Genomic DNA, 27,860 nt, shown 5'->3' with positions numbered 1-27,860 from the left:
ATTAATTTCTAAAGAAACTCAGGGACAAAGCTGTTCAGGTAAAAGGCTGCTTGGCCTACATAGTCATTTTTGGAAAAGAACCATATTTGGCAAATAAATAAATAAATACAAGGAAACTTCTCTGGTTTGTTAAACAAAATAAACGGATTAATTTTATTTGGTAGGCAACTTATACAAATAAAACCATGGACCAAAAATCTTCTAATTGAGTTCCAAAGTTAAGGTGTCTATACCCACACAGAAGCATCTAGATATGTAGGAATCTAAACATGGATTCAAAAGTCTAACTATAATTTATTCAATTAATTATTTTATGCGTGATATATTTTTACTAAACACACGTGAAAAATTGCTCTCGTCTTTTGACTGGAAATGTCATAGGCAAAACATAGATTTTCTTTTTTTAGAAGATGTTAAGTTTTGTATCACTCACCTTTAACATAATTATGGTTTAAAGGAATGACAAGATTCTTCTTTAGAAAAATCTCAATTATTCTCAATATTCACCTATTGGTTCCTGACAAAAATTACCAGCCTTGTACAAAAATAATAGAAAATCAGGAACCAATTTATCAAAGGTTTCACTTTCTGTAAAACCAGTGAAAATGTACTCTGGACTTTCACTTTTACATTTTATTTACAGCCCTAGTCCTCACAGTTAGTACTGAAATGGAGATACGAGAAACAGTTTCTCATCAACCTATTTTATTTGAAAGACGTGCTGTAACCTAAATTCAAACAACACACTAAATTTTGGCTCAAGTCACTGTTTCTCTAATCAATGGCTGTCTAAAGGTTCCAATATTTCAAACATTATGAATGCTCTGGTCAGAATACAAAATATAGTTAACAATGAGCATATTTTTGCCTTTTTAGGCATGTGATTTATTGTACAATTTAGAGCAGAGGTTGTATGTTAGAAACCCTATAATGATTATACATGTGGCTCACAATGAACAGCAGGGGCCTAGTGTCATGTGGGAGTATAAAATTTATGGGACAGACAACCCACTTGCAAAGGTAAAATGCTAGAATATAGATTGCCATTTTAATGAACCGTATAAACTTCTCAGGTGCTGAAAAATAGGCTAAGAGTTTGCCAGTGAAACAGTTGTTTTAAACTAGCAGAAAACTAGGTAACAATAATTTGGCAGGAGCTCTGCTAGCAAATTAAAATGACACTGTCCACAATGTACTGTGTTAGCAGAAAAGAATTCTGCTTCTAAATTGATAAATATAGAAGCTGCCTCAGAAGTTTCTGCAGAATTTTTTTTCTCCAATTCAATCACTACAGTGGAGTGATGCATTCAGGTCCAAATTAGATTTGGTCTCTTCTAAACTGTTAAATCTTGAACAGTAAATAGAATGAATTGAAAAAAAAGAGATGGCAAATTTTTGCTGATAAGATTACTGAATTACAAAGAGAATGCAAGTATGAAAACTAAGTGGAATTGTGATTAAAGATAGTGGACCAGATGCCTATTTGGTACAGCTTCATTGACTTAAATAGAGCTATGCTGATTTACACCCCTTTAGGAATTGACCTGGTGATTCTGCATGCAGGCAAAAATCAAAGCAATGGGCAATACTGTGAAATCCTAGAACAAGAGAAATATTGTAAACCCTGAAAAACAGAGGCGGCTTTGAGTTTCCTGCATTACTGAATAGTCAAGGCCTGGATCTACTCTCCACATCCTCTGTGCAAAATGAAGTTTCTTTTCTACCTAAGAGGACTTTTACAATCTTTGATTCCTCCTCAGCCTAAAGAAGGGTGTTTGTGCTCAAAAGCTTGCAAAGAAAGGATTTTTTTTGCTAGTATTTAGTTGGTCTAATAGAAGATATAACCTCTGAATCAAGAGCTTTATGTATCTCTTTTTTCTCAGACCAACAAGGTTACAACGTGGATCCCTGAAGCATGGAAGATATCGTATTTTAGCCATTTTGGAAAAGTAAACTTCATTGCTAAATAAGAAAAGGATTTTTGACCTACTTGTCTGCCTCTAACATCAGACACAGCCAGGGAAAATGACAGCCTAATCTATACATCAAAGAGCAATGTTCTGACAAAAGGACTGAGATACCCAGGGGACAGACTTCCACTCCCTACATCCCCTGAGCAAAATGAAGTTTCTTTTCTACATAAGAGGACTTTTACAATCTTTGATTCCTCCTCTGTCTGGAGAAGGGCGTTTGTGCCAAAAAGCTTGCAAAGAAAGGAGCTCCAGCCTCCCACATCCACACCCCCAACACCTCATACATACACGTGCACACACACACCCCCACAGCCCCTGACAAACCGCATGCCCACCCACGCATACCCACTGTATCCCTCCATACTCCCACAATATACAAGAGTAAGATTTCATTTTGAGCTATTATGCAATCACCTCTATATACATGATGCAAACACATACAAGTCCAAACAAAAAAATCTTTAAAACAAACTTAAAATACATTATTGTGAATGTTTGATTTTTAGTATATAATTTGGGGTGGAGGGGGGGGTGGTTCCAGTTCCAAGATGGCAAACTCCCTTCCAAAATGGAGTACTTCCAAGGCAAGGAGAGGGACTTCCAGCTGCAAAAGCCATGGGTTAGGGGGCGGAACTTCCGGTCCCAAGAAGGCGACCAGGGGGTGGGGCACCTGTCAAGGGGCAGGGCTACCCTTGTGGCCCTCGACAGCTCACCAAAACTCATTAAACGGCCCTCCAGCTGAAATAATAGCCTGCCCCTGCTCTACATCCCCTGAGCAAAATGAAGTTTCTTCTCTAGCTAAGAAGTCTTTTACAATCAGGGAGCTGGCAGGGGTCATCGCGGAGCCTTTGGCCTGGCTGTATGAGCATTCGTGGTCATCTGGCCAGGTGCCGGGGGACTGGAAACTGGCTAATGTGGTTCCTATTTTTAAGAAGGGGAGGAAGGAGGACCCAAGTAATTATAGGCCTGTAAGCCTCACCTTGGTGCTCGGGAAGCTCTTGGATTCCATCAAGGAGCATATCTGTGGGGGGCCTGCAGGGGAGATCATGCCCAGGGGCAATCAGCATGGCTTCACCAAAGGCAGGTCCTGCCAGACCAACCTGATTGCCTTTTACAACCAAGTAACTAAATCCTTGGATGATGGTGTCACTGTGGACATAGGCCTTCTTAAAGTCTAGAAAGACTTCAACACTGTCTGTCACCCCATCCTCATCAATGAATTAAGTGACTGCAGCATTGATGCCTGCACAGTTGGATGGGTTAAAAATTGGCTGATGGGGCACACCCAGAGAGTAGTGGTGGACGAGTTGTACTCAACCTGGTGAGATGCGAGCGGTGGGGTACCCCAGGGCTCAGTCCTCAGGCCCACACTGTTTAACATCTTCATCAGCGACTTGGACGAGGAGGTGGAAAGCACACTGTCCAAGTTTGCTGATGACACTAAGACGTGGGGAGAGGTGGACACACTTGAAGGGAGAGAGAGGCTGCAACTAGATTTAGACAGACTACAGAAGTGGGCAGACGAGAATAGGATTGGGTTCAATGTAGACAAATGCAGGGTGCTGCACCTTGGGAGAAGGAATCCACAGCATACATACAGGCTTGGGAGTTCCCCTCTTGAAAACACAGAGGCGGAAAGGGATCTCGGAATCATTATTGACTCCAAAATGAACATGAGCCGCCAATGCCAGACCGCAGCCAGCAAGGCCAGCCATACCTTGTCACGTGTCCAAAGGTGCATCTCAAGCCGGTCCAGAGAGGTGATACTCCACCTCTATGCGACTTGGGTCAGGCCACAGTTGGAGTACTGAGTCCAGTACTGGGCGCTGCACTTCAAAAGGGATGTGGCCAGCCTGGAGAGGGTTCAGAGGAGGGCCACCCGCTTGGTGAGAGGGCAGCAGGACAGGCCCTATGAGGAGAGATTGAAGGACCTGAACCTGTTCAGCCTCAGCAAGAGGAGGCTGAGGGGGGACCTGGTGGCTGCCTACAAGCTCATCAGGGGGGGATCAACAGCAAATAGGCACAGCTCTTTTCTCCACAGCACCACCTGGGGTGACGAAGAACAATGGTCATAAGCTGATGGAGAATAGGTTTGGGTTGGAGATCAGAAGGCAATATTTTACAGTTAGGGTGGCCAAAATCTGGAACCAGCTTCCCAGGGAGGTGGTCCTCACCCCTACCTTGGGCATATTCAAGAGGAGTTTGGACCATCACCTGTCTGGGGTCTTGTGAACCCAGCATTCATTCCTGCCTGTGGCATGGGGTCAGGCTAGATGATCTGTTCAGGTCCCTCCTGACCCTAGCTACTATGAAACTATGAAACTATGAATCTTTGATTTCTTCTCCATCTGAAGCAGGGTGTTTGTGCCTGAAAGCTTGTAAAGAAAGGATTTTTTTTTTTTGCTACTATTTAGTTGGTCTAATAAGAGATATCACCTCTGAACCAACAGCTTTGTGCATCTCTTTTTTCCCTCAGACCAACACAGCTACAACATAGATCCCTGCCTTAAGCAGGTACTTGGACTAGATCAGAGATGCTCAACTTCCGAGCCATGGGCCAAATGCAGCCTGTGCAGCCATGGCATCCAGCCTGCAGGGCACGCCATGAGTCAGAAAATTTTACTGCAGGGGAACAGTGGCGGTTAATACTGTCACTGCTCCTCTGCTGCCAAACCCCACATGGCTGAGCCAGGTCACATGCTCTACTTCCCCACACAGCTGGATGGGGCTCTACTCTGACTGCCTCAGGTGCTAGATTGGGACCATCAGCCAGATCTATTAAAATCTTCATCAAATTCCTCAGTAATATTTCCCTATTTTTTGCTAAAATGTTACTTGGTATTTCAATTAATATAGGAATGTGAAAAAGCTCTGATTATGATACCTCAAAAGATGGTGGTCCATCTGGTAGTTGTTTGGGATCTAACATCCACCTAAGTAAAAAAGAAGTTTTTCTATTGACTTCAATGTGCTTTGGATCTAACCATATAAGAATACAATTCTTCCAATCATATTCTTATGAGGAGGAACATAAGAATACTGTATTTCTGAATTTAAACTAACAATTACAAAAAATGATGATCAATCAGCTGTCCATTGTAAAAATAATACGGGTTTAATTAAAAAGGCACCTGTTTAAGGACTTGGCTTTACTGAGACCAACATGAGGATGAGGATGTTCTAGATACTTCCAAACTTTTTTATTTGAGCATCGGTCCTCTTTCTTTCATAATACTTACTACTGTATAAATACATACATGTGTGTGCACTCCTAATTAATACTGGGTGCACCTCAGACCTAACTGAGGATCAGTCTCATTACTATTTTGATGCTACTGAAAACACTTGAGGGAAAAAATGATAATGATCTCATGTGTAAAAAATGACTGATACTGTCTTCATATCAGCTTCAGAAGGAAATATCTCTGGTAAATAACATCAAAATGTACTGAGTACTGATAATAATGTCTTCAAATAGGGCTTGTAAATATGCATATATCCAGAGGGACTGAAGAATAGTGCATATTTACTCATTTTATTTCATGTATACTGCATTTTAGAAAGGAAATCAAACAGAACCAGCAGTTCTACTGCATACCTATGGTTAGCTAGCTCAATGCGTAGTTCATCACTTAAGCATATTACGGCTTCTTTAACAATAAGTGAACAACTGTAACTGATTCTGAATTAACACAAAACTCAGTAAAACTTAGAAGCCACATCATGCATTTTCTGATAGAAGTGCTTTTTGCTTTTACTGCTTGCGATTATTTTAGTATTAAACCAATTTGAATCCTCTGCTCTTCTTAGCTTTCTGTTTTACAGAGGAAACTAATGTTATTTAAAGGTTTGAGCTTTTGCATTTAGACCTCAGATAGCTATACAAAAGCTATGTGTTGCACTTGTTCCGGGCATATTGTTACATCTTTCCCCTTCAATTATCCTAGTACAAAATGTTTCATGGGTAAATCAAAATAATAAGTAACAATAAAAGGATACACATGTAAGTATCTGCAGGATCTAAATAGGCAAAGAAAATCTTTGCCTGAGTCATGATGAGTTTTTCTGCCTGAATACATCTTTGTTTATTTATTTTTTATTTCAATACAAGTGTTAGCTGTCTTGGTTCCCAGTTTGTTTACAAAACTGTTTACTTCATAGTTATGAGAAACTGGTTTAACAGCACAATGGGATACAAGTTTGTTAAGCCATATAACTGGACTTCAGGGGTGTAACAAGGTGGATTCAGTATACAGTCTTAGTTTCTCTCCTCATACATTGCTACAACTCTTGTGCTAGGTGGCTCCAGTTCTTCACAAAACAAGGGAGGAATAGGGAGCTAGTAAATGACATTGGGGGGGGGGGGGGGGGAGGCAGAGCAGACAAAGTTTTTCTTATAAACTAAAGGAAGTGAGAAAGGTATAAAATGACCCAGACAGGCTTGAAATAAAGGGGAAGATTCTCTTGTAGCATCAATCAATTGTCAACACAGGATTCTCAGTAAATATAAAGTAACTCATCTACCAAACTAGGCTTCAAAGGGCATGTCTAGTATGCAATTAATGCACATGAATACACTCCGGGGCTTATTGCTCTGGATTATTTTGCTCCCGAGCACACTGTTTGAATGTGCACCAGAGATCAAAGAACTCTGGAGCACATTGCTCCAGAGCGCATTTATGTGCAGCATGTGGAACCTGATTGGAGCAGCTTGGGAAGGGAGGAGACCCCAGGGGTCAGCCTGCCAGTCCAGGGCTGCTCCGAAGGGGCTCCACATGCTGCTGAGTGGCTGGCTAAGCCATGAGGGTGCTTCAGCACAGGGGCTGCCTGCCAGCTAGCCCTGTGCTGAAGCACCCTGTGCCCCAGGGAGCTGAGACAGCATCTACAAGTACACTGCTGCGCATGGAAAACTCTATAGCAGGGTAATATTTGTATTGACAGTTGTAATCTGCTATGGAGCTTATAAATTTCATGCACCCTAATAGGGGCACATGTGTAGATGCCAAGCCATTTACAGTTAGTTACTCAACTGTGCAGTAAACATCTCATGTATATGCACCCAAAGAGGTCTAAACCAAGGCTGTCAAATTCATCTATGCCGTGCCCCAGCCTCTCTGGGAGCCCCACAAGCCAGTTCCACATCCATATCCAAAAATGCCATATGTTTATCTAAACTATAAATTTCACACCAGCAGTTTCATCTGGCCCTGCAAATTTGGTTCTATTGTTTAAGAAAAAAAGAAAAAATATGTTCCTATCCTTTTTTTCCTCAGATTATACTAGACACATAAGTACAAACATACATCCCAGTAGATTGCATTGATTATATGCTGTGGTATATGTTTAATAAATTGACGAATGGTCAATGATCTAGGTTGGGGGGGGGATTTTTTTCTTTTTTAGTTTTCCTTTAGAATAAAATTTGTCAATAACAAATTCCAACCATGGACCCCTGGAGGACTACAGCCACTGATTTATCCTTGAAGGAGGTACAATTGTCTCCTCTTTTGCAGGGACATTTTCATAATATTCCTCTTCCTAGACCTTCTGAGGATGGTTTTCTAAAGCGCTTTAAACATTATACATTTGTATTGTGCTTACTGCTAGCAAGAGTAAGAATGCTCTCTTGTTTAAAACACTGTAATTCAGCTTTTGTGTTCTGGATCCTCTTCTTAACTTTACCCCGAGCTGCGAGATCCTGGAAAAAAAACACTTTCATAAAATAAGCGTGGTGTCTCTACTCATGCAAATTCATCATGGTCACCTCTTCAAAGCACAATGCAGTGCTGTGCAGAGATATCAGAGTTAGTTCAGGTACTGGAAGCAATGTACCTATGTTAGCATGTTACTCCACTTAGACTAATATGCTCTGCTTCTAAACAGGGTAGATTGGCTCAGACTGAGCTATACTCACACAGCTATATTGCTCCTTCACAGTTAACTTGGATGCCTCTGCAGAGCAGTGCATGCTGTGGTCAGCACTCCTGATGAACAAGACCAAGCTTCTCTAAGGCAAGGCTTGTAAACAAAGTCACACAAAACAAGGAGGCATTTTTTTTTAAATACTGACCAAATTGCTTTAGCCCAAGTTTTTAAAAGAACTCAGCACCTAAGAACTATGACAATATACACTAGGCAGGTTAACACAAGATGTTTAATAGGAAGTAGACTAATTAGCTGCACAGTAAACATCTTGGCATCTACACATGTGGCCCTGTTAGGCTGGAATAAACCAACTTACTGCACAACAGGATAGTACTTGTAAACACAAGCACAATCCTACTGCGGAGTAAAAATCTGAACTCTTGCCGGCCAGGGCTGTCCTAATCCGATTGAAAATGCTGCAATCCCAGGCACACATGCAGACCCACACCCAGCAGCAATGTTTCAGACCAGAAAGCTCCAGAGCTAACAGGCACATGCAGACATACCCTACATCATGTAATTTAATATTACATCACTTTGAATCCATATTTGCATCATGTACTGATCTTGTATATTATTACTGCATGATGAAAGCAGCAAAATTATTACTGAGCATCTATATTTAAAGGTGATTATATTCAGAAGATAACTTTGTAGAAGTTTATATAGCTATGTTGTAAGCTATCTTTTTACAATCAAGGTGATTTTTAGATGCCACTTTTTTTGTTTTTACAAGTTTTTAAACTTTGGTTCTTCTTTAATAGTCTTCATCATTTGGCTGACAGTAAGAAGCCACAATTTGATATTTGGTCATATAACAAAAATTGGCTAGCCATAATATCCCAACCTACAAGAAGCAGAAAATCAAACCCACAAGCCACTGCTATTAATAAGTACTTGTATAAAGTTTCAAGTCAGTTACAGCTGCTAAGCATGTGATCTGAGCAGAAAAAGGACTGCTTTCCAAACTGAGCTATTCAATTGCTTGAGCTATACCCACATGTCAAAACATCCATATTAAGTAGTGTCTTGACTTTTTAAAATCAGACACATAGTCTCAGAGAAACATTGCAAAACTGCATAATGATGTGGTTGTTTAAAATTAGCTTGCTTTAAATGTCAGAATCAATGAAAGTGTAAATCAGGCTTTATGAATAATTACAAAGTTTTGCTTCAGTTTTAAAGATGGAGGTATCAGATAATATATAAAGGTAGATATAGTTTCAAGGTATGCCACACATATTCATACTATTTTCATATCTTGATATTCATTATTTCTTTCCTCACTTTATGGGGATTGAGAGCGTTCATTTGTTTTAAAGATCCCTAGATGGAGAAGGTCACTTTTAAGTAGTCCTGTACATGTTAAAAAAAATTATCTAGCAATTATAATCATTTTTATAACTGATGCAAAATTGACAGCTTCATTTCAGAAATTGTTTTGGAACTGAATGGATCTCCTGTACATATCTAAATTTTGAACTAGTGCAGTCATTCAGACTGTAACGCTATGTTTATCATTGATCAACAAGGTCTTAATATATAGGTGACTTTAAAACAAATATTCAAGCTAAATCTTTATCCTTCACGTGTTAATATGGGAGTATGTAAACTGACCGGGTGTTGAGTGGCCAGCAGCCAGAGATACAGTGACAAGAGAGCAAAAGAACTCAGCTCACATTGTGATCCCCATTCCCTGGGACACACATGCTTCTTCTTCTTCTAGAAACTGAGACTATTGCCCTTTCTTCTGCTCTGCTGTAACTTCAGTGAGATAGTTCTTCAGTGCCAATGAAAAAACAAATGTGTGCAATCAACTGATTATATTTAAGTTCAGTGATCATCTGAGATGACCTGACAATGACTGATTGAAGTATGTGATAAGAGAGTTCAAAGAAGGCCAAGAAAGTGCTATCGGAATTGACCTCAACTAAAGAGCATTTTCATGTTTTCGGCTGCAAGTTTTCTTCCAAGACAGATTTTCTAACAGTAGTTCGAGTCCTATGTCCCACTGGTTTTCCATGAAAACTAAGCCCTTCTTATTTGTCTTTCCCTTTTCTTTCCCCCCAAATGTATAACTTCAGAAATGTATAATTTAAAACGTATAATTAAAAGGGATACATGAACTGTACATTAAAATGTATAATTTTAATTTTTTATTAACTTAAAATATTGTTACCTGTGATCGACATAAAACAAAAATCATATGTATTCATGCCTTTTTCTCCACCTCACTATTATCTTAACACAAACATTCTATTTTAATGACTACTACCGTTGTTATGTATCAACTTGCAGTCCCCAAAACAGTGTGAAACAAGAAATATACATTGTGTAAATAAAATATATATAATGGTTGATCTCTGTTATGATCACACAACCATAGAGTCATTATAGAAAGTTAGCAGAAGGTCATCTAGTCCAGCTCTCAGCTCAAAGCAGGACCATTCCCAACTAGATCATTGCAGCCAGGGCTTTGTCAAGCCGGGCCTTAAAAACCTCCAAGGAGAGTCCACCACTTCTCTTGGTAAGTTGTTCCAGTGCTTCACCACCCTCCTAGCAAGAATGTTTTTCCTAATATCCAACCTAAACCTCCCTTGCTGCAACTTGAGACCATTGCTGCTTTTTATGTCACCAGTGAGAACAGTTTAGCTCCATCCTCTTTGGAACCGCCCTTCAGGTCATGAGCTTTATCTTCCTGTACGTGTTGAGAAGTAATAACTCAAATATGACCTAACCATTAGCAAACTATTCTATCACTGCCTCACAAGTAAAGAGAGAAATCATAAAAAATGGTGCACAACCTTTTGGCACAGTAAACCAAATGAGGGATGTGGGGCTAGTCCACAGACCAGATTGGAACCTATGAGCCAGGAACCGTGGTGCCTCCACCCAGTTTTACACATTAGGATTGAGGTCCAGAGGCCCTGCACTGATCCTGCATGCTGATATTGGGCCCCGTGCTGTGCTACACACCTGACTTCATGCAGAGGGCCACAGACCACTGGACTCCCCATGGATCTGTTGAGAGCCCCACAGGCCAGATGACAAGGTACCGGGGGCCAGACCTGGCCCACAGGCCATGGATTAAGCACTCCGGTCATAAAAGATCAGCCCTTATGTATGCTGAGTTGGAACAGTATCTTTGATAGAATTTATATGAGAAGTCTATCTAGGGCTTCCTATGAAACGCTGACCAGTAATGAGACTGACACTAACTGTTGTTTTCCTCATACTTCTCAAAAAGTGTTTGCGCTTAGCTAGACTTTGGGCAACCAAAAAACAAAATCAGCCTTATAACTAATATTACCACATTTACTCAAATAGAAGACAACCCTGATTATAAGATGACTGCCCATTAATTAGATTCTATATATGGAAAATTTATAAATGTTACAGTTTTCCAGGTATAGAATCTAATTATTGAAGATCTGTTTACAGGAGGGAAAATAAGTCTATGTCCTGAAACATAGGATTAATACAATACAGGACAGTAAATTATGTATTTTATATTTTAAGCAAGAAAGAACACAGAAACAGTGATTGCAACTACCCAACCAAACATTTCTTACATGGACATGCAAAACTCTAGAATTCCCTAGGATCTAAATTAAAATACAATCTAAACATTCAAACACATACTTAATTCAAGAATCCCAAGATATTACAAGCCTTTCACCCCAATGCAAAACTACTATTTTTAGGGGTCTACTCAACTCAACCCAACTCAAGGAGTCAGCCTGCCAATTTCACAGGGAGACTGCACTGTCAGGCACCATTTTCATGGACTGAATGCAGCAGGCACGCCCCCACCCACACACCCCTCTGATTGGCCAAGGGGGCCCAGTGGCCCTCCCCCTCACCACTGATTGGTTGCGAGGGCTGTCTGTCATACAGCCTGGCCCATTGTCACTGATTAGTTATGAGGGCTGTCCATCATGCAGCCACACCTGTTGTTGCAGATTGATGGAGAGGGGTGGGGCCACACAACAGGCAGCTCTCTTAGCCAATCAGCAGTGAAGGGCAGGGGTGGCAGCCATCTTGGACCCCCTTCATGCTGGCAGCCCCATACCAGTTTCCGCTGGTGGGTTGAGCAGCCAGGTTAATGCCATGACGACTGCTGCATTCATTTACACTAAGGTTTTTTTTCCTGTGGATTTCATAGGCATGGCCTGATTTTGCGGGCAATGCTGGATTTCGTGATTTCCATGAAATCTGCAAAATTGTGACTTCAGTGAGTCCCTACCTATAATGCCTGACCTCCACATAACACTGAGAAGCTGTCTCACATTGAGATAGAAACTTAAGCTAAAAGAAGCAATTTCCAAATCCTGCCTTCCCAGTAAGCGAAGTCAGGAGACTCCGGACCACCAAAACATCTGCCACACCTGCCAGCTGAATGCATAATAGTTCTGATCATATGTGCACATATGGAAGTGTCACTAAACATATATTTTTTCTCAAGCAAAGCCTCTACTTTTTCTAGAAGTGCTACAGATGAAAACTATTTGGACTATCCCCACTAATGGGTATAATATATGCCAATGTGTATATATTAATAAGGGAACTTTATTCATTGTACAGCCAGATGTAACAGGGAGCGAGAGGCTCCTGTGAGGGGAGAGTGAAGTAGGCTGGACTTGCTGTGTGGGCAGGCAGCTGAACAAAGGCCAGCTGCTAGAAAGCAAGTAAACCAGAAACAGAGATAAGAGCGACCACCAAGAGTAACTGTCCTAGAACTAGCTGCACTACAATAAACTACAAAGAATCAGAAGTCCAGGCAGCCAGGGAGTAAAGCCTGCAAGCAGCTGGGTTTGGCTGCAACAAGAGAGTAGGCTGGCCATTAAACAGAAGGAAAACAGCTGAGTGTGACTGAGAAGCCACACAAACAGAAAGCAGGGTGAATGGGGCACGGAAGTCCAGAACTTGTGGTGAACTAGGCAATCTAGCTTTGCACCTTGCAAGAAGGGGAGAGGAATGTCTGAGAAGGGAGGCTGTAGGAAATAGGCGCACAGGCACCTGAGCTATTCCAAAGAGCTGAAAGGAGACAGCTAAGGTGGAAGAATGACTTGCTTTGGGGTTTGGGTTGTGGCTATGAGGGTGGCTTGGAGGCCACAGCTGGGGGTGCCTGTGGGTGGTATCCCATGCACAAAGCCCTATATGAGTCAGGGGCCCAGGGCCTGTAACAAAGAGAAGCACCAGCCTGGCCTGGGTCAGGGACCCAGTGGGGAGGGGCTGGAGGCCGTGTTATGGCCCCTAAGATGAATTGTGCCCTGAAGCATGGATTATGCCCCAATTTAGCGCTCAAAGGGCTAAAATGAGCACTAAAGACAACTGGTCATGAGTAGTACTAGCTAGCTGAGGTGAACTAAAACTCATTCTAGGACCCTGGCGCAGCCTTCCTAAGTACTATAATATCGATCAAGGTGAGGGTGGAAAAAGGAAGGTAACCGGAGGAACCAGAATGGGGCAGTAGTAATTTGCCCACTAGGAGTCTTGGCAAGTCCTGCCAGGCCATGGTTGCAAGTCAAAAGAAATCCTCAGCTTTGCTCCTCATTCTACAGCTGGCTGACACTCAAGCAAGTCACTTAGTCTTTCTGTCCCATTTATCAAGTGTCAAATGAGAATAATAAGTAGAAATTGCTTGTGGTGAGAACAGCTCACAGTTCTGTATTAATTAAATAATGTCCATACAATGCTTTGAACATATAAAGTACTACAAAATGCTAAGTACTCTGGAAAAATCAATCCTTGGTATTTCAAGCTGAACCCTTGTGGCACCTAAACAAGCAGCCACTTCTGCAAATGTTGGCTCTCATATCTCTGTTTCTCAGTTCCTCAAGTGTAAAACCAAATAAAAAAAAAAACAAAACTATTTTCCTGACTCTCAGAAAGGTTGTGCAGAAAAATCCCTGCCCCCCTGCTGCAAATGTATTACCTGATGGTGAGCATGTTGTAAAAACTGAACTCTGGGTTTATCGTCAGTCATCACAGGTTCTCACTTTCACTTTATTCTTTAGGGCCTGGTTTTCAGAGGTGTTGTTGATCACTCAACTGCACTAGAAGCCACTGGAGTGTAATGTGCAGTACTTCATTTGTACAGCAGTATAGGCTAGAGCAATAAGCACAAGGCTGAAAACTCAGGGGCCCTGAAGCTTAATCCAAACTCTGCCACTGATTCACCATGTGGTCTCAGGCAAGTCACTTTCAGACTGCACACAACATTAATTCTGGCATTTCCTAACTACCAAGTACTTGACTTTGCATCCTTAAATAACTTACTTTTAACGTGGTCTGTTGGTATGTTATAATACAGAGATTAAACATGGAACAAGCCCTGTGTTCATGAGTATTCATGTGGAGAAGACTTACACAGAACTGTGGAAATGGCTTGTGGTGTTGAACAAAAAAAGAATAATGGCAGCTCTCTTCAATAAACCGTTGGGTAAAATTTACCTTATGCTATATAAACCATCAAAGAGATGACAGTAACCAATTCTAATGTCTGGAAGAAAACCTCTCCTAACATATTCATGGGAAGCAAGGGAAGATAAACCAGCAAGAAAGCTTTTACTGTGGTCCAGGTTTACTAGGAATTTGTGGGCGATAAACCTTACACATTTCACTTCAGTGCAACCACTTTGAGACATATCATTAGGATCCCAATTAGGACACACAAATGCATTTCCAACCCATAAGTATAACAGCATTTCTCTAGAGAATTTTAAGTTACAATCGCACTACTGATCTCCCTTTAATGCATACCGGCTGTATTCACTTTGTTGGGAAAGAAAAAAACACCAGAAAACAGAACAACTTATTTATCCCCTTAGCCAACATCCTCTTTAATGGTGCAGCTTTCAAATATCTCATGCTATAAAGCCCTTTTAATAACACTTGCCTGCTGTTTTCAGTTTCCAAAATGAAATAAACTCTTGATCTACCCAACTATTCCTATGCAAGGCATGATAATGCAGCTCCAAAGCTATGAGTTTTCACTCTGAAGTGAGCTTCAGCTCACAAAAACTGGTGCTATATTCTATACACATGAACGTGCATTCAGCCAAGAGCCCTTCAAAAAGTCCAGCAAAGTCACCTCAAAGAAGTCCTTGTAAATCAATATGATTGCTACTTACATTAATGAAGCTATATTACTCGCCCCTAACTGAGTACAAAATTTTGGGGTAGTTTTTGGTGAAAATAGGAAATGGGGCCTTGCTCCAGGAACCAATCCCCCATTTAGAACATTGTTTCCTATGGGGAAATCGGTTCCGAGTTACGTTTCGACTTAAGATGTGGCTTTCAGGAGCCAATCTGTCGCAAGCCAGAGGGCTGCCTGTACACACACACACAGGATATCTACACACACGCAGATAGAGACACCTATATCCTGTGGGACGTGTCTGCACACACCTGCCTCTACTTTGGTTAGTCCACAGGGCACCAGTCTACCCCGAGTTCACACAGATGCAACTACCTGCATCTCCTTCCACTCGCCCAGCACCACTCCTGTCCCCTGGTGCTTCCCGCCTGTACTGTTGTCTCCTCATCACTTCTCAGCCTCTGGACCAAACCTGGCTCTCTTAAGAGCGTCTGGTGCAAGCTGGAAGGGGAGCGGGTCCCTCTCGTCCCTTCCTGCCTGGCAGCCTCCTTCCTCACACCGAGCGGGAGGCTGCAGCCGGGCGCTCCGAGGCAGCCCAGCAGCCTCCCTCTGCCCCGCGGCCGCCTCCCAGCCCGGCACCCACCTGCGGGGCTCGTCATGCCCCCGGCTCCGTGGCCGCGGGAGGGCGCGCAGCTGCCCGCCAGCCCAGCGGCTCCTGGCTCGGCGGCGGCTCGTGCGGAAGCGCGGAGCCCGCCTGGCCCCCGCACCCCGGGGGAACCTGGCCTCCTGCTCGCGCTGCAGAAGTGAAACTGCCCGCGCAGCCAGGGGGTGCGGGGAGGGATGGCCGCGCCTCTGAGCGCCAGCAGGCCCCGGGGAGCCCGCACCTCGCCGGCGGGGGAGGAGGGGAGCAGGGCGAGAGCACCCCTGGGAACAAAGAAAGGCCTCTTGCCGCTGCGCAAGTTAAACAAGCGGTCCCGACCTGCAGCAAGCAATGCGCCCCTCCAGAACGCTTGGCACCTTTTATGAGACCAAACTGAGACGTGGCAAACAAACAAACAAGCTTTCTTTGCGGGCTGCCGGGCACGTGCTCTTCAGGCTGAGGGAAAAGGTAAAGATGGCAAAAGCCGAATCCTAGCCGATTTGGGGTTTTACACTTCACTGCCGAACAGCAAGGAAGATTTTTTACCTCCCTGCCCGCATCTGACACCTCCAGGGAAGGAGCCCTGCCTGATGGAAGAGCTACTCTGAACAGCTCCCAAAGACACTCGCATGGCCCCAGAGGGACAGCTTTCCATCTTCAGCTCCCACTGTGCAAAAATGAAGTTTATTTCCTACCTCTGTCCTACCTTGGGACAGATATTTGGCTGGGGTGCTATGACCCTGGCATCTGTTCGTGCCCGGGACCTGATGATCTGTTTAGGTCCCTTCCGACCCCAAGTACTATGATACTGTGATATTATGAGGACTTTTTACCATCTGGTACCATCTACACTTTTCCCATACTTTGAATCCCAAAAGTTTGCAGGAAAAGACAGTTTTCTTGCAATTTCCTAGTTCAGCTAGTAAAAGGTATCATTTTGGACCCAAGAGTTCTAGTTTTTTGTATGTCTATAGGTAGAAAATAAACTTTGTTTTGCACAAATGAAGCTGAAGGTGGGATGTCTGTTCCTCTGGGTCTGGATGCGTGGACACTTGGGTATTGCAGCACTCCTTCATCCTGTTCCATTATTGAAAGCATTCAAAGAATGCAAAGAATGACTGGGCCCTCAGAAATGTTTCCTTTCAGACCAAGATCTTTATTATTGCAGTACAATCAAAGTGCCCTGCCAGGAAGGGGTTCACAATCATAATAGCCCCCGCGCTATTGCACCTCATATTGATTTTTGACGTTGCACAGAGGAGAGCTTGAAAAATGTGAGAGGGATCAGCCCATAAGAAGAAACTGCAAAAATGACTTCTCAGAGCTGGGCTGTCCTTTCAGCTTATGCAGCCCCCAGTCCAGCTTCCCGTTCCCTTTAAGTTTCCATCAGTTTCAATGGGAGATGGACCAGACCTAAAGAGCTAATCAAAATAAAAGCTTGTAGGTTCAGGACTGGAAAATTAAAGATAGCCCTTGAAAGAAAATGTGGGTAAAAAACATTTTTGACTGCTCTTTGCATACTATAAGGAGCACATCCAGCTCTAGGATCACATCCAAGGAAGGTTTAAGTTGGATATTAGGAAAAATGCTCTCACTAGGAGGGTGGAGGTTGGATAAGGTCCTGGATGACTGGAAAAGGGCAGATATAGTGCTGACCTTTTAGAGAAGTAGAACCCAGGAACCTACAGACCAGTGAGTCTGACCTCTATACCTGGAAAGCTAGGTCCTCAAGAAATCCACTGTGAAATACCTAGAGAAAAACAAGGTGATCAGGTACAACCAGCATGGATTTAACAAGAGCAAGCCAAGCTAGCACAACCTGATTTCTTTCTGTGACAAAGTGACTGGCTCTGTGACAGGGGGAGAGCAGTGGATGTGATATACCTTGATTTTAGCAGGGCTTTTGACACTGTCTCTCATGACATTCTCATTAACAGGCTTAGGAAATACACAGCAGATGAAAGTACTGTAAGGTGGATATATAACTGGTTGGGTCATTGTACAGTACTCAATGAATGGTCATCAATAGCTTAATGTCTAGTTGGGAGGAGGTATCCAGTGGGATTACCCAGGGCTTTGTCCTGGGTCCAGTATTGTTTAATATTTTCTTTAATAATTTAGATGATGGGATTGATTGTAGGCTTAGCAAATTTATGAAGGACACCAAGTTGGATGGAGTTGCAGATATTCTGGAGAGAAGGGCTAGGATCCAGAATGACTTGGACAGATTCAAGAAACAGTCCTCAATCAGTCAGATGCAATTCAACAAGGACAAGGGTGAAGTCCTACACTTGTGATAGAATAATTGCATTAACAAATACAGAGTGGAGAATGAGTAGCTGGGCTGCAGTACTGCACAGAAAGACCTGGGGCTTACAGTGTTCTGAAAACTGAATATGACCCAAGAGTGTGCTCTTGTTGCAAAAAAAAAAGCCAACAGTGTACTGAGTTATATCAACAAGACTGTCACTTGCAAATTAAGGAAAATTATTTTTCCACTCTATTCAGCACTGGTGAGGCCTCACCTGGAGTATTATATTCAGTTTTGAGCCCCACACTTCAAGAAGGATGTAGACAGTTTGGAAAGAGTCCAGAGCAAAGCAAAAACAAAATGATTAGAGGCCTGGGAGACAGAATTTATGAGAAATGACTGAAAGAACTAAGGTTACATAGTATGAAAAAGAGAAGACTGGGGGATTTAATAACAGCTTTCAAATACCTGAGGGGCAATCATAGAGAGGATGGGCATGGGCTGTTCTCTGTGGTTGTAGGGGACTGGATTAGGAGCAATGGCCTGAAGCTTCAGCAGGGGAAATTTAGATTGGAGATTAGGAGGAACTTTCTGACTCTGAAAGTCATGGGCAACTGGTGCTTCCCAAGTCTGGGGGCATACCAGATTGCCGGGGGGGCAAAACCAGCGAAACCAGACGTGCATTTCTGCCGGCACTTTTGGTTTTGCAGCTAGTGCTTCCAGGGGGTGCACCCCCTACGTGTCACCAATGATAAAAGTGGTTCAGCATTGGACTATCTAGAGGAACTATAGTATCTCCATCCTTGGAAGTTTTAAAGGGTGGGTCAGACAGATGCTTGGCTGAGATGGTTTAGTCAGGGATGCGATGCTCCTGCCTTGACCAGGGAACTGTACTAGATGATTGTGTGAGGTCCCTTCCAGCCCTATGATCCTAAGTCTTGAATGACCATTTTACACCATCTTACAGGTATTATACTGTAATATCCAGGATAGCAATAGAACAATTAAATGTAATCAAGTAAGTAATCTAGAGTGACTAGAATCATTACCAGGAAAGATGAAGTGACACTACCCTCCCCTTAAGGAGGGGGAAGAACAAGTTAGTGATAAGAGAAGTGCAAGTTCTTCAGTCAGAAACCAGGGGTAGTGCTTCCTTTACTTTGTATACCCTTGAATAAAAAAGTTGAATTTTCTAGTTACTGCTTCCTTTTCAGCTGTTCATATCATCCATTTCACAAGTTCAGCCCCCACACATGAAAACTCTCTCAGGAAGCAGGTTGGCTAGTTATTAGTACAGGCGGTTCTCGGACTTATGACACAATTGGTTCCTGAAAACTACATCTTAAGTCAAAACGTTGTAACTTGGAACCAATTTTCTCATAAGAAACAGGGTTATAAATGGGGGATTGGTTCCTGGACCAAGGCCCGATACCCTATTTTCACCAAATACACCCCAGAATTTTGTACTCGATCAATTATAGATGAGTAATATAGCTACATTAATGTATTTATATTGTAAATAGCAATCAGATTGATTTGGAAGGACTTATTTGAGTATTGTGACTTGCTTTATGTATTAAGAATTTTAGAGTTAAGTTTAGAGTTAAGTTTAGAGTCAGAATACTTCAAAGTAATTTACAGTTACATTTACAGGTATATCAAACAATCTTAACTCTAGTGATGTCATAAAGAGAGAATATGAATGAAAAGAGAGAGAATATGAATGAAATCTAATATATCAGTTTAATGCAGGGGTTAAATATATCAGTTTAATGCAGGGAAGTATTGTACTTTGATTTACAAATGTTTCTGTATACTCTGTTTCATTTTTGTCACATATATTGCATACATTTTATATCTTTCTACTACATCTTGCATCTTGATACAGAGATTTTTGAATGTCAATATTGTGCTTGACATTACAAACCTAGAACAAGACACAGTACTTGTCTCAAAGAACTTTCATTGTAAGTCATGCAGACAGTACAGTTCAAATTACTAATGCTTAGTAGGAAGGAGTAAATTTTAATTTGTGCAGTTTTGATTTAATTTTTAGATGCATACAGCAGTCACAATTAACATTACATTTGCCCATTGCTACTTCATAATGATACTAGATACCACAGTATTTCATGTGCTGAAATAGAAATCAAATGCAGTACTTCTATGTGTTCATTCTTTTTGGATTTAGTGGAGATAGAGGAAAACTTATATATAGGTGATTAATTTCTAGATTTTGTTCTTGTTTAATGTAAAGATAAAAGAACAGAAGAAATACTAAAGGACTATAGAAGCACTGATGAATTAATATAACAGCTTTTAGAAAGAAGAAAATTAATGCTTGTAAAATTATCCTGTTAATTTGATGTCTTGCCTGCTAAAATAATGAAACAAATATTTAAGTAAAGCAATCTGCAAGCACAAAGGGGACAATAACACCACAATCAATAAGCAACGTAAGTTTATGAAAAATAAATCATACATTCAAACCTAATTTCTTCAGTGCAGTTACAATAAAATTAGATGATGGAATCCAATATAGAATAGCTGGACTGTAACATAAGGAACTTTGCCAGCATGGCACAAAAAGTGGTTGCATTGGGCTTCTGTTTCATTTTTCCAAGAAAGATCTGTTCAGTTCCTCTATGTTACAACCTGCAGAACCTTAATCACAACTAAAATGAGTCAGATGTTTTCAGTCCCTTAACAGGGATGATGGAAAGCCCCTTCCTTTCTATTTTTCAATTCCAGCTTTCCTTTTCCAAGGGCCATCATTTAATATACAGTTGTATGTAACTGTGAATCAACTTTTACTATACTTCAGTATGTGTAACATTAAGCAGTCAAACTTTATCTAACATAGATCCTCAACAGTTGTGAAATCTAAGCATTCATTAGGAAAGAGAAATAAATAAAAGATACAAACTAACAAGTGTCATTAGATAAATATGCAAATACAGTTGTCACAAAAAGTTAACAAGTACCACAATGTGATGTGATATAATAAAGTATTCATATTTTTATATTACAGCTACTAATGCAAGAAATATCAACTTGTAATGGTTGCTACCATAGTTGCTTTATGCAATTATTTGATGCAATTAAAATCTGTATCAGAGAGCTACTACACTAATAAATCACTTGATGCAATGCCAACAGGATGTTTTTAGAAAAATTAGATTGAATTGATTTGGACACAAATCCTATTAAGTAGATCAAGGAGTGGCTGATGGATTATAACTAAGAAATGGTTATAAATGAACTGATGTGCTGTCTTACCTTCCTCCCACGCAGAGACCCAAAGAAGAGGACAAAGGGTTGTTTTTCCTCAGTTGAGGCTCAAGTTAGTGGCACTCTTTACTTGTTTTTCTGATGATTTACTTCACATGATAGAGAATGTATAGGTGTAATTTTTCTTAGACTTAAACTACTATATTTACATGTGGTAGGTACTTGTCTTGTGACTGTAAGAGTATCCCCATTTACTTTAGTCCAAGTCTATATGTTTAATTTCCCTGTTATTTGTGTTTATTATTATTGTGTATCACATAATAGGTTAACATGCTCATAAAAATTATATAAATATATGGCAATTTATGTGATCAAGGTTAAGTCCCAGGGGCCCCGTTGCTGCATCTTTTATTTCCAGGTATTCAAAAATGATTTGGAGGCAAAGGTAGATTTTGTTTGTACTTATAAGAAAATAGTAAATGAGGGCTGCCAGCAAAAAAGGACGGACCTGAGAGAATGTAGTTGAAGTACAAGAGGCAGAAATAAACAACAATAAGATGGGATCAGCTGAGTGGCAAAATGAGAGCTAACCAAAACTGTAATTAAATATAACCGTTTTAGCCAGGGGTCAGAGATGCTGGACAGGGTTTATGAATTCATGCAAATCAATCAACTCACTCTTTACCTTTAAGACAGTGCATCCACAGACTACATAATACACATGGTAATCTCAGTCTCCGCCCACATTTTCAAATTCTCATTATATTGAACCCCTAGATATTGCCTGTTCTTCTTTAGATAGATAAATAAATATGCAGTTATCCTGGAATAAACATTATTGCTCAAACATATCTTGCCCTTTTTATTTGTATAATTTGGGGGATACAGGAAGACCTACATAGAACAAAATCTGCGTGCCTTTAAGACTTTGTGCCTGATTATTCATTGTCCAGTTATCAAAAAGAAATGTCTTTTAATGAAAAGATATACATGTATTATAGGTACACTGATACATCAGTCCCATATCAGATCAGCACAATTTTGGGGTGGCTGCAGCCCCCTCCAAGTGCCACTGCTGAGCGTAGCCTGGCCCAGCCCCCTGGGAGGGAAATGTCACCTCATTTGAGAGTGGGGGGTTGCACTAAGTCACCAAAAACCCACCAGATTTCAGTGGCAAAAGGAGGTGCCATCTCTCCCACAAGCAGCAAACCTCTGACAACTGCTCCTGTGTTGCTGCTGCTGTTCTGCCCTCCATGCTGCTGGAAACAGACCTTTGAAGAGAAAGTATTGAGAAAGGGGAGGACAGGGATAGAAAGAGCATTGCTACCTTTTGCAACACCTGTCAACAACTATCAGTTAGTAGGTACAGCAGCTACAACTTGTGAAAGAAAAATATGCTACAAATTAGACTGAATGTGCACTCTAATAACAAAATGCTAATAATATGTCTCAATTTCAAGAAATTTCAACGGAGGAATAATTATACATCTGTGTAGGTGTGTGTGTGCTTACATATACACACAGGTGGAGAAACTGAAGTACAGGCAGGTGATGAGGTTTGTCCAGGGTTGCTCATTAATTTAATGGCAGTGTTAGATAAATCATTAGACAAGCTTACAGGCACAAAATGTCTTTCCTCAGGGCTTGTTGTTTATTTTGTTGTTTACTTGAATTACCGTAGTGCCTACAATCCCCAGTCAGGGACCAGGTTTTTCTGGACTAGACCCCATACAAAGAGAATGAAAAGCCAGTCCCTGCTCAAGAATGATTCCAAACTAAGGGATGCAGACAAGCCAGGTAGCACAGTACTGGTCAGCAGGCTAAGCAATGGTATAGGCAGCACATACTGAACTAACCACAGTCACCTAACAGGAAAGGAAATTTTTAAGGAAGAATTTGATGAATGATAATGAAGTTGCTTTTCAGATACTTACAGGGACCTTTTCCCAAGTATAGAAGAAAGCATGAATGTGCATATTAAAAAATATAATGAGTGGGTGATTGAGAGCTGTATAGTGATTGTATAGTGAAGTGGAGTTATAGAGAGGAATCACATAATCAAAACCACCATGGAAAATGCTTTTTGAAGCAGTATCCTGGAGGGATATTAGTGAGGCAAGATTGGGTTTTTCAAGGCCATAGAGAAGGAACATGAGGTGATAACTAAACATCCATGAGAAGGCAGCACAACGACATGCTGACATTTTAGTTTGGATAGAAGGAAACACATCTAGAGTGATTAAATATATTAATCAGCATCAGAATGGTAAATGAACTTCTGTTGGCAGAAGAGAATACCCACAGTAAAGGCATAAATGGAGAAGAGAAGTATACCAAGAAAGCTGCAGGGGGGAGCAGAAGAGATGTTACAAAATACATGCTGAAGGATCAGTTAGAGATAAGAATCCCAGTGATGGGATAACAGAAGCCATGAGAGGACAAGAGGACTTGAGAGAGGTGATAGATCTGTGGTGTAGTGTTTAGACTAGCGTGCAGGGAAGTTGGAGATATATAAGTTCAAACCCTCTTCTAGTGAGAGGAGCCTAGAACCTGGTTCTCTGGCTTCCTAAGAGAATGTCCTAGGCTCTCAGCTACAGGGGCTCAAATATCGGAGCTTCCCTGTTTTCTTCTCTCACTCTGTTATTTTTCTGGGATTTACACACAGATATGTGCGCACACAGCCAGGGATGCACCTTGTCAGCGCCTAACCCAACTGTGCATGCTCAGTCAGTGCATGCATACTTACATATCTACCATGTGAAACAAGAGCCAAAAAAAACCAGGTAGATTACTAGAAAACTTTCACTTAGGCTCATAATGGAAAATAGAATTCCATGCAGCAGCATAGGGATGTGACCAGGTGCCCAGGGGCAGCAGTGACTTCTGGTTCAAAGCAGCAGCTGCTTTTTATTGCCCCCCCCCCCAAATTCAGCACCCATGGGGGTGCAAGGGCATTCTGTTCTTGGCACTCTGTTCTGATGCAAGCAATGCTGGCACTGCCTTTGCTACAGTACTACTTAGATACATGTCATGTGATATGGAACTAAAGCCCTAATTGAGGGAAGCATGTAAGAATCTGCTTCTTTTAATACATGACCACTGAATTTTTTACATACTTGTATAATTTGCCTATACAGGGTCTAAAACAGAGTGCTTTTCTTTTTTCCAAACTTAGGAACAGATTAATCAATAAGCAAAATATTTGATCCACAAAAAAGGCTTGATTTGATAAATACAAATAAAATATATAATCAGGAGCAAGTTGACATACCTGAGTAAAAACTGTAATAAATAAAATTAAGCATGGTAAGAATAATTTTAATCTGTGTTTTAAGACTAACAGCAGTAATATAATGGGGAAAAGTATACAATAACAGAATTTTACCAATACAAAAGACTACTTGTAGTTCACAGCAAAGAAAAAGAGAAGATAAAAAAACTGAAATAAGTCCTGAGTAACCTCACCTCAACATTATCCACTCATAAAAGAAATCAAATGTACGTTTTAAAATATACTGTATTCAGTATGGCATGATTAAGATCTCAGTTGTCCTTGTTACTCTGAGAGACATATGTTTGTTGAAAGTAGAAGATTCTGTTTTGGATCTATCAAGCGTGGCAACCTCAAAAATATCATATGATGTTTGATACTATAAACATAGTATGTGGGTAAAGTCTCTTTTAGCGTAGGATTTTATGCCATTTAAATTTTCACAAGCCAAACTATGATCCAGGAAGTTGCCTGTGTCATGCCCTAACTTTGCACAGAAGAATGGAGTATAAAATAAACAGCTTTCTTCAACCCCCTGTAACTTCTATGTAGGAGACCAGCAAAGTTAGAGTCTTTGCTGGTAAGCAGAATAAGTGAAAGCCTGACCTCACTAAAGTTAATAGTAATTTTGCCACTAACTTCACTAGGCCAGGATTTCACCAAGATTTCTACAAGACTAGAACCAAACAGCAAAAAGGGAAGGGATGAGGTCCCTGCAACAGCCAGTAGCTATGCCCTGGGTAGTGGCTGAAAGCTGAAGGGATTGTAGTTAAAGGGAAGACAGCTGGCAGGAATGAGACTAATGAGCAACCCCTGTGCTCCAGCTAGACAATAGGTTGGGCTGACTGGAAGGGGAAGGGCTTAAGGGAGTAAACAGGCTGGCCCTTGGGTTAGGGCAGCATATGCTAACCCTGGCTGGAGATGAGGCAGGACTCCCAGGTGGACCACGGTAGTGTCCAAAAGCAATAAGGGGAAACCTGGTGGGTAAGGACTGAGATGGTCTTTTTTCTCATTTTTCCCTACCACAGGCCCAAGAGGGGATAAGGATTTAAGGTTATGTTTGCTTTATTTGCAAGTCCCTGGAGGGGTGGTATTTTAGTTTGAAGCAACTGTTGGCATTTCTGTTTCAGTTTACCCAGAGGATGAGGAGCAGCTATGAGGGGAAGTGGAAGCTGCATTGCAGGTACCTTAAAGTGCCCTACAAGTTTAGCACCTACAAGGCAAGAGGGCCATGCACATTTGGGGGGGGGGGGGGGATTTAACCCCTTCAAGGCTGGAGGAACAGGAAGGGGCCCAGAGCCCAACTGTGGGGCTTAATCCCCAGCCATGCTGCTGCTTCCAAGGACCTGAAGCTAGAATAAGTGCATCAAGGGCTGAAGGTAGCAGCTGAAGTAGACCCAGACCAAGAGAGTTTGGGTCTGAACAAGTATAAAAGAGTGGATCGAAGTGTCCTACAGGATAGCACCACTCCAAGGCTCAGGACGCATCCTACATAACTTTGTCCCACCAAGGCATGGCATGAGAGACATTGGGCAGCAGTTCGGAAGAGCTAGAGTAGAGGCAAGCTAGCCAGCCATAGGGTGTTACTTACTAGTGCATAGCAGGGCTGGTCCTGCCACATCCTGGAGCAGCCATTTGTACTCCGTGAGAAAAATCCTGAACATCTGTATGGTCATGGCTCTTCCTGGGAGAGCAGTGACTCTCCCAGGAGAAACTGAATATCTGTGCATGGTCTTCACCCCTCCTGGGATGGCACAAGGCCAGACTCGCTCCAGGAACAAGTTAAAGCTACTAGCTCCTTCTAACCTTGGCTTCCAGCTGTACCCCAGTCCCACTGGCACTGGAGGCAGAGGAAAAGAAAGTCAGCTGCCCATTGCCCAGCACTTGGGAATCCTAAACTAACTTTTGTGGAAAGGAGGCACAAAGATAAATTATCAAGGATTGAGCATTTGGGCCAAAGTGTGGTTATTTGTCATGTTAGGGTCTGGAATTAAGAGGAGAATAAAGACAGGGTTTCAAAATCTTTTAATACAAGTAACTCATTTTCAGAAGTTATAATATGCAAGCATCTGGAGCATTATGGGAAAAGACTCAAAAACGGATAGACATTTTGAAAAGAGAATACCATGCTAGGAATTACTTTTTGCATTCAACATTCCACGGAGCATAATTTATATGTACACTTTGCACAAATTTGTGCTTAAACATTGTATTTGTTTCTTTTATTTCTCCTAAGAACTAGGTGATAGACTTCCTGATTAGTTTTCAAAATACAGTTGAGAAACCTCCAAGGTAAATAATGCCATTCCATTAAAAAAAATAAAATAAAATTTTTTTTCAAATTATTTTTAGATCCAGCAATAAATTAAGGCATATCAAGGCAGGCTGTCATCACTTTTAAGAACCTATCAAGAGAGAAAGAAGTCTCTGTCAATGTTCCTTCTTCACATTTAGTTGATTTTAACAATCAGTATGCAATGCAAACCATCATCTCTGAGACCATGACACCCAGGACAGCACCGGTCGATGTTATGGGGTACACTAATATGTTTTTCTTATTTAAAAAATAACTTAAAATGAAAGAGATAATTTTCTGTCTGAATATGTAGTGTATGAATGACTACTTTTGAGACACTGATACATAAATTATAAATAGCCTTTCAGATTCTGCAGCTATGTATTATTAATTAAAAACTAAAATTTCATATACATTCAGATATCTAGTTTGCTAGATTATATGCTATAATAATAGAAATTAAATGGCAGGATACAATGCAATGAAACTTTATTTTAGTTGTCACTACTAACAGGATTTTTAGCACCTCTCTCTATGGTAAGAGGAGAATTGAATAATGGTGAAGGTATCTTAACCTGTTTACCAAAGGGTAAAAATAGAAATATTTGTAATATGTCTTCCTTAGATTACATAATTTTCTAAATGGTATATGCTATTCTAAGAACTCTCTCTCTTTCTCTCTATCTTTTTTTCTTCTTTCCAACAGATTTTAGTACAGTTTGATGGGTTCTGTGGCAGCTTATTAGATCCTTTCCCACTTTGAGGGCAACTGATGAAGACAATCAAAATCATCTGATATTCTTAATAGTGAGCATCTGAAGTAAAATCAAAGAGATGCATAACAAAGAATGCAATCCCTGCAAGATACAGTCAGCTACAATTCCCTTTTATGTTAAGATGTCAACAGCTTTTCATAGATAACTAAAATGTTGGTTAGTGATTACTGAGCACTATTAAAGTATGCAATAAGGGAATGCCTGCTGCCAGTGGGATTTCTTGTAAGCAGAGAAGGATGTGCTATAATCACCAAAATGACATCAAATTAGTTGTGTAAGGCAAGATATAATTAAAGCAAACATCAGGCACATTTTTATAAACATCAGTGCAACAATGTGACTAATTTCATTTCTGCAAAGTGTATTTACATATACAAATTTTACTCTTGTTTCAT

General features: G+C 41.1%; 1 protein-coding gene and 1 long non-coding RNA gene across 5 annotated transcripts in view; one reads left to right on the top strand and one right to left on the bottom strand.

Annotated features, from left to right (window-relative positions):
* Window positions 1-15,959, bottom strand: part of BANK1 (B cell scaffold protein with ankyrin repeats 1) — a 372,972-nt gene extending 357,013 nt beyond the window's left edge. The window contains exon 1 of one of the 4 annotated variants that reach the window (XR_009459945.1): window positions 15,376-15,573. Coding sequence is in view for 3 of the 4 variants with exons in the window: in XM_059722344.1 (XP_059578327.1) it covers window positions 15,376-15,448 (73 nt within the window). In the remaining variant the exon portion in view is untranslated. Of the gene's footprint in view, window positions 1-15,375; window positions 15,574-15,643 lie in introns of those variants that run through there. The other 3 variants (XM_019488054.2, XM_059722345.1, XM_059722344.1) reach the window with 3 other exon arrangements.
* Window positions 15,960-25,522: 9,563 nt separating this feature from the next.
* On the top strand, window positions 25,523-27,496 carry LOC102576530 (uncharacterized). The gene is made up of 3 exons (XR_002090463.2): window positions 25,523-25,576; window positions 26,746-26,929; window positions 27,396-27,496. It is a non-coding gene; the product is annotated as an uncharacterized LOC102576530 (long non-coding RNA).
* Window positions 27,497-27,860: the final 364 nt, after the last annotated feature.

The sequence above is a fragment of the Alligator mississippiensis genome, chromosome 2, assembly GCF_030867095.1.
Source record: "Alligator mississippiensis isolate rAllMis1 chromosome 2, rAllMis1, whole genome shotgun sequence".
Classification (NCBI taxonomy): domain Eukaryota; kingdom Metazoa; phylum Chordata; order Crocodylia; family Alligatoridae; genus Alligator; species Alligator mississippiensis.
The sequence above is the reverse complement of the archived record's forward strand: the minus strand, read 5'-3'. Positions and strand labels throughout refer to the sequence as shown.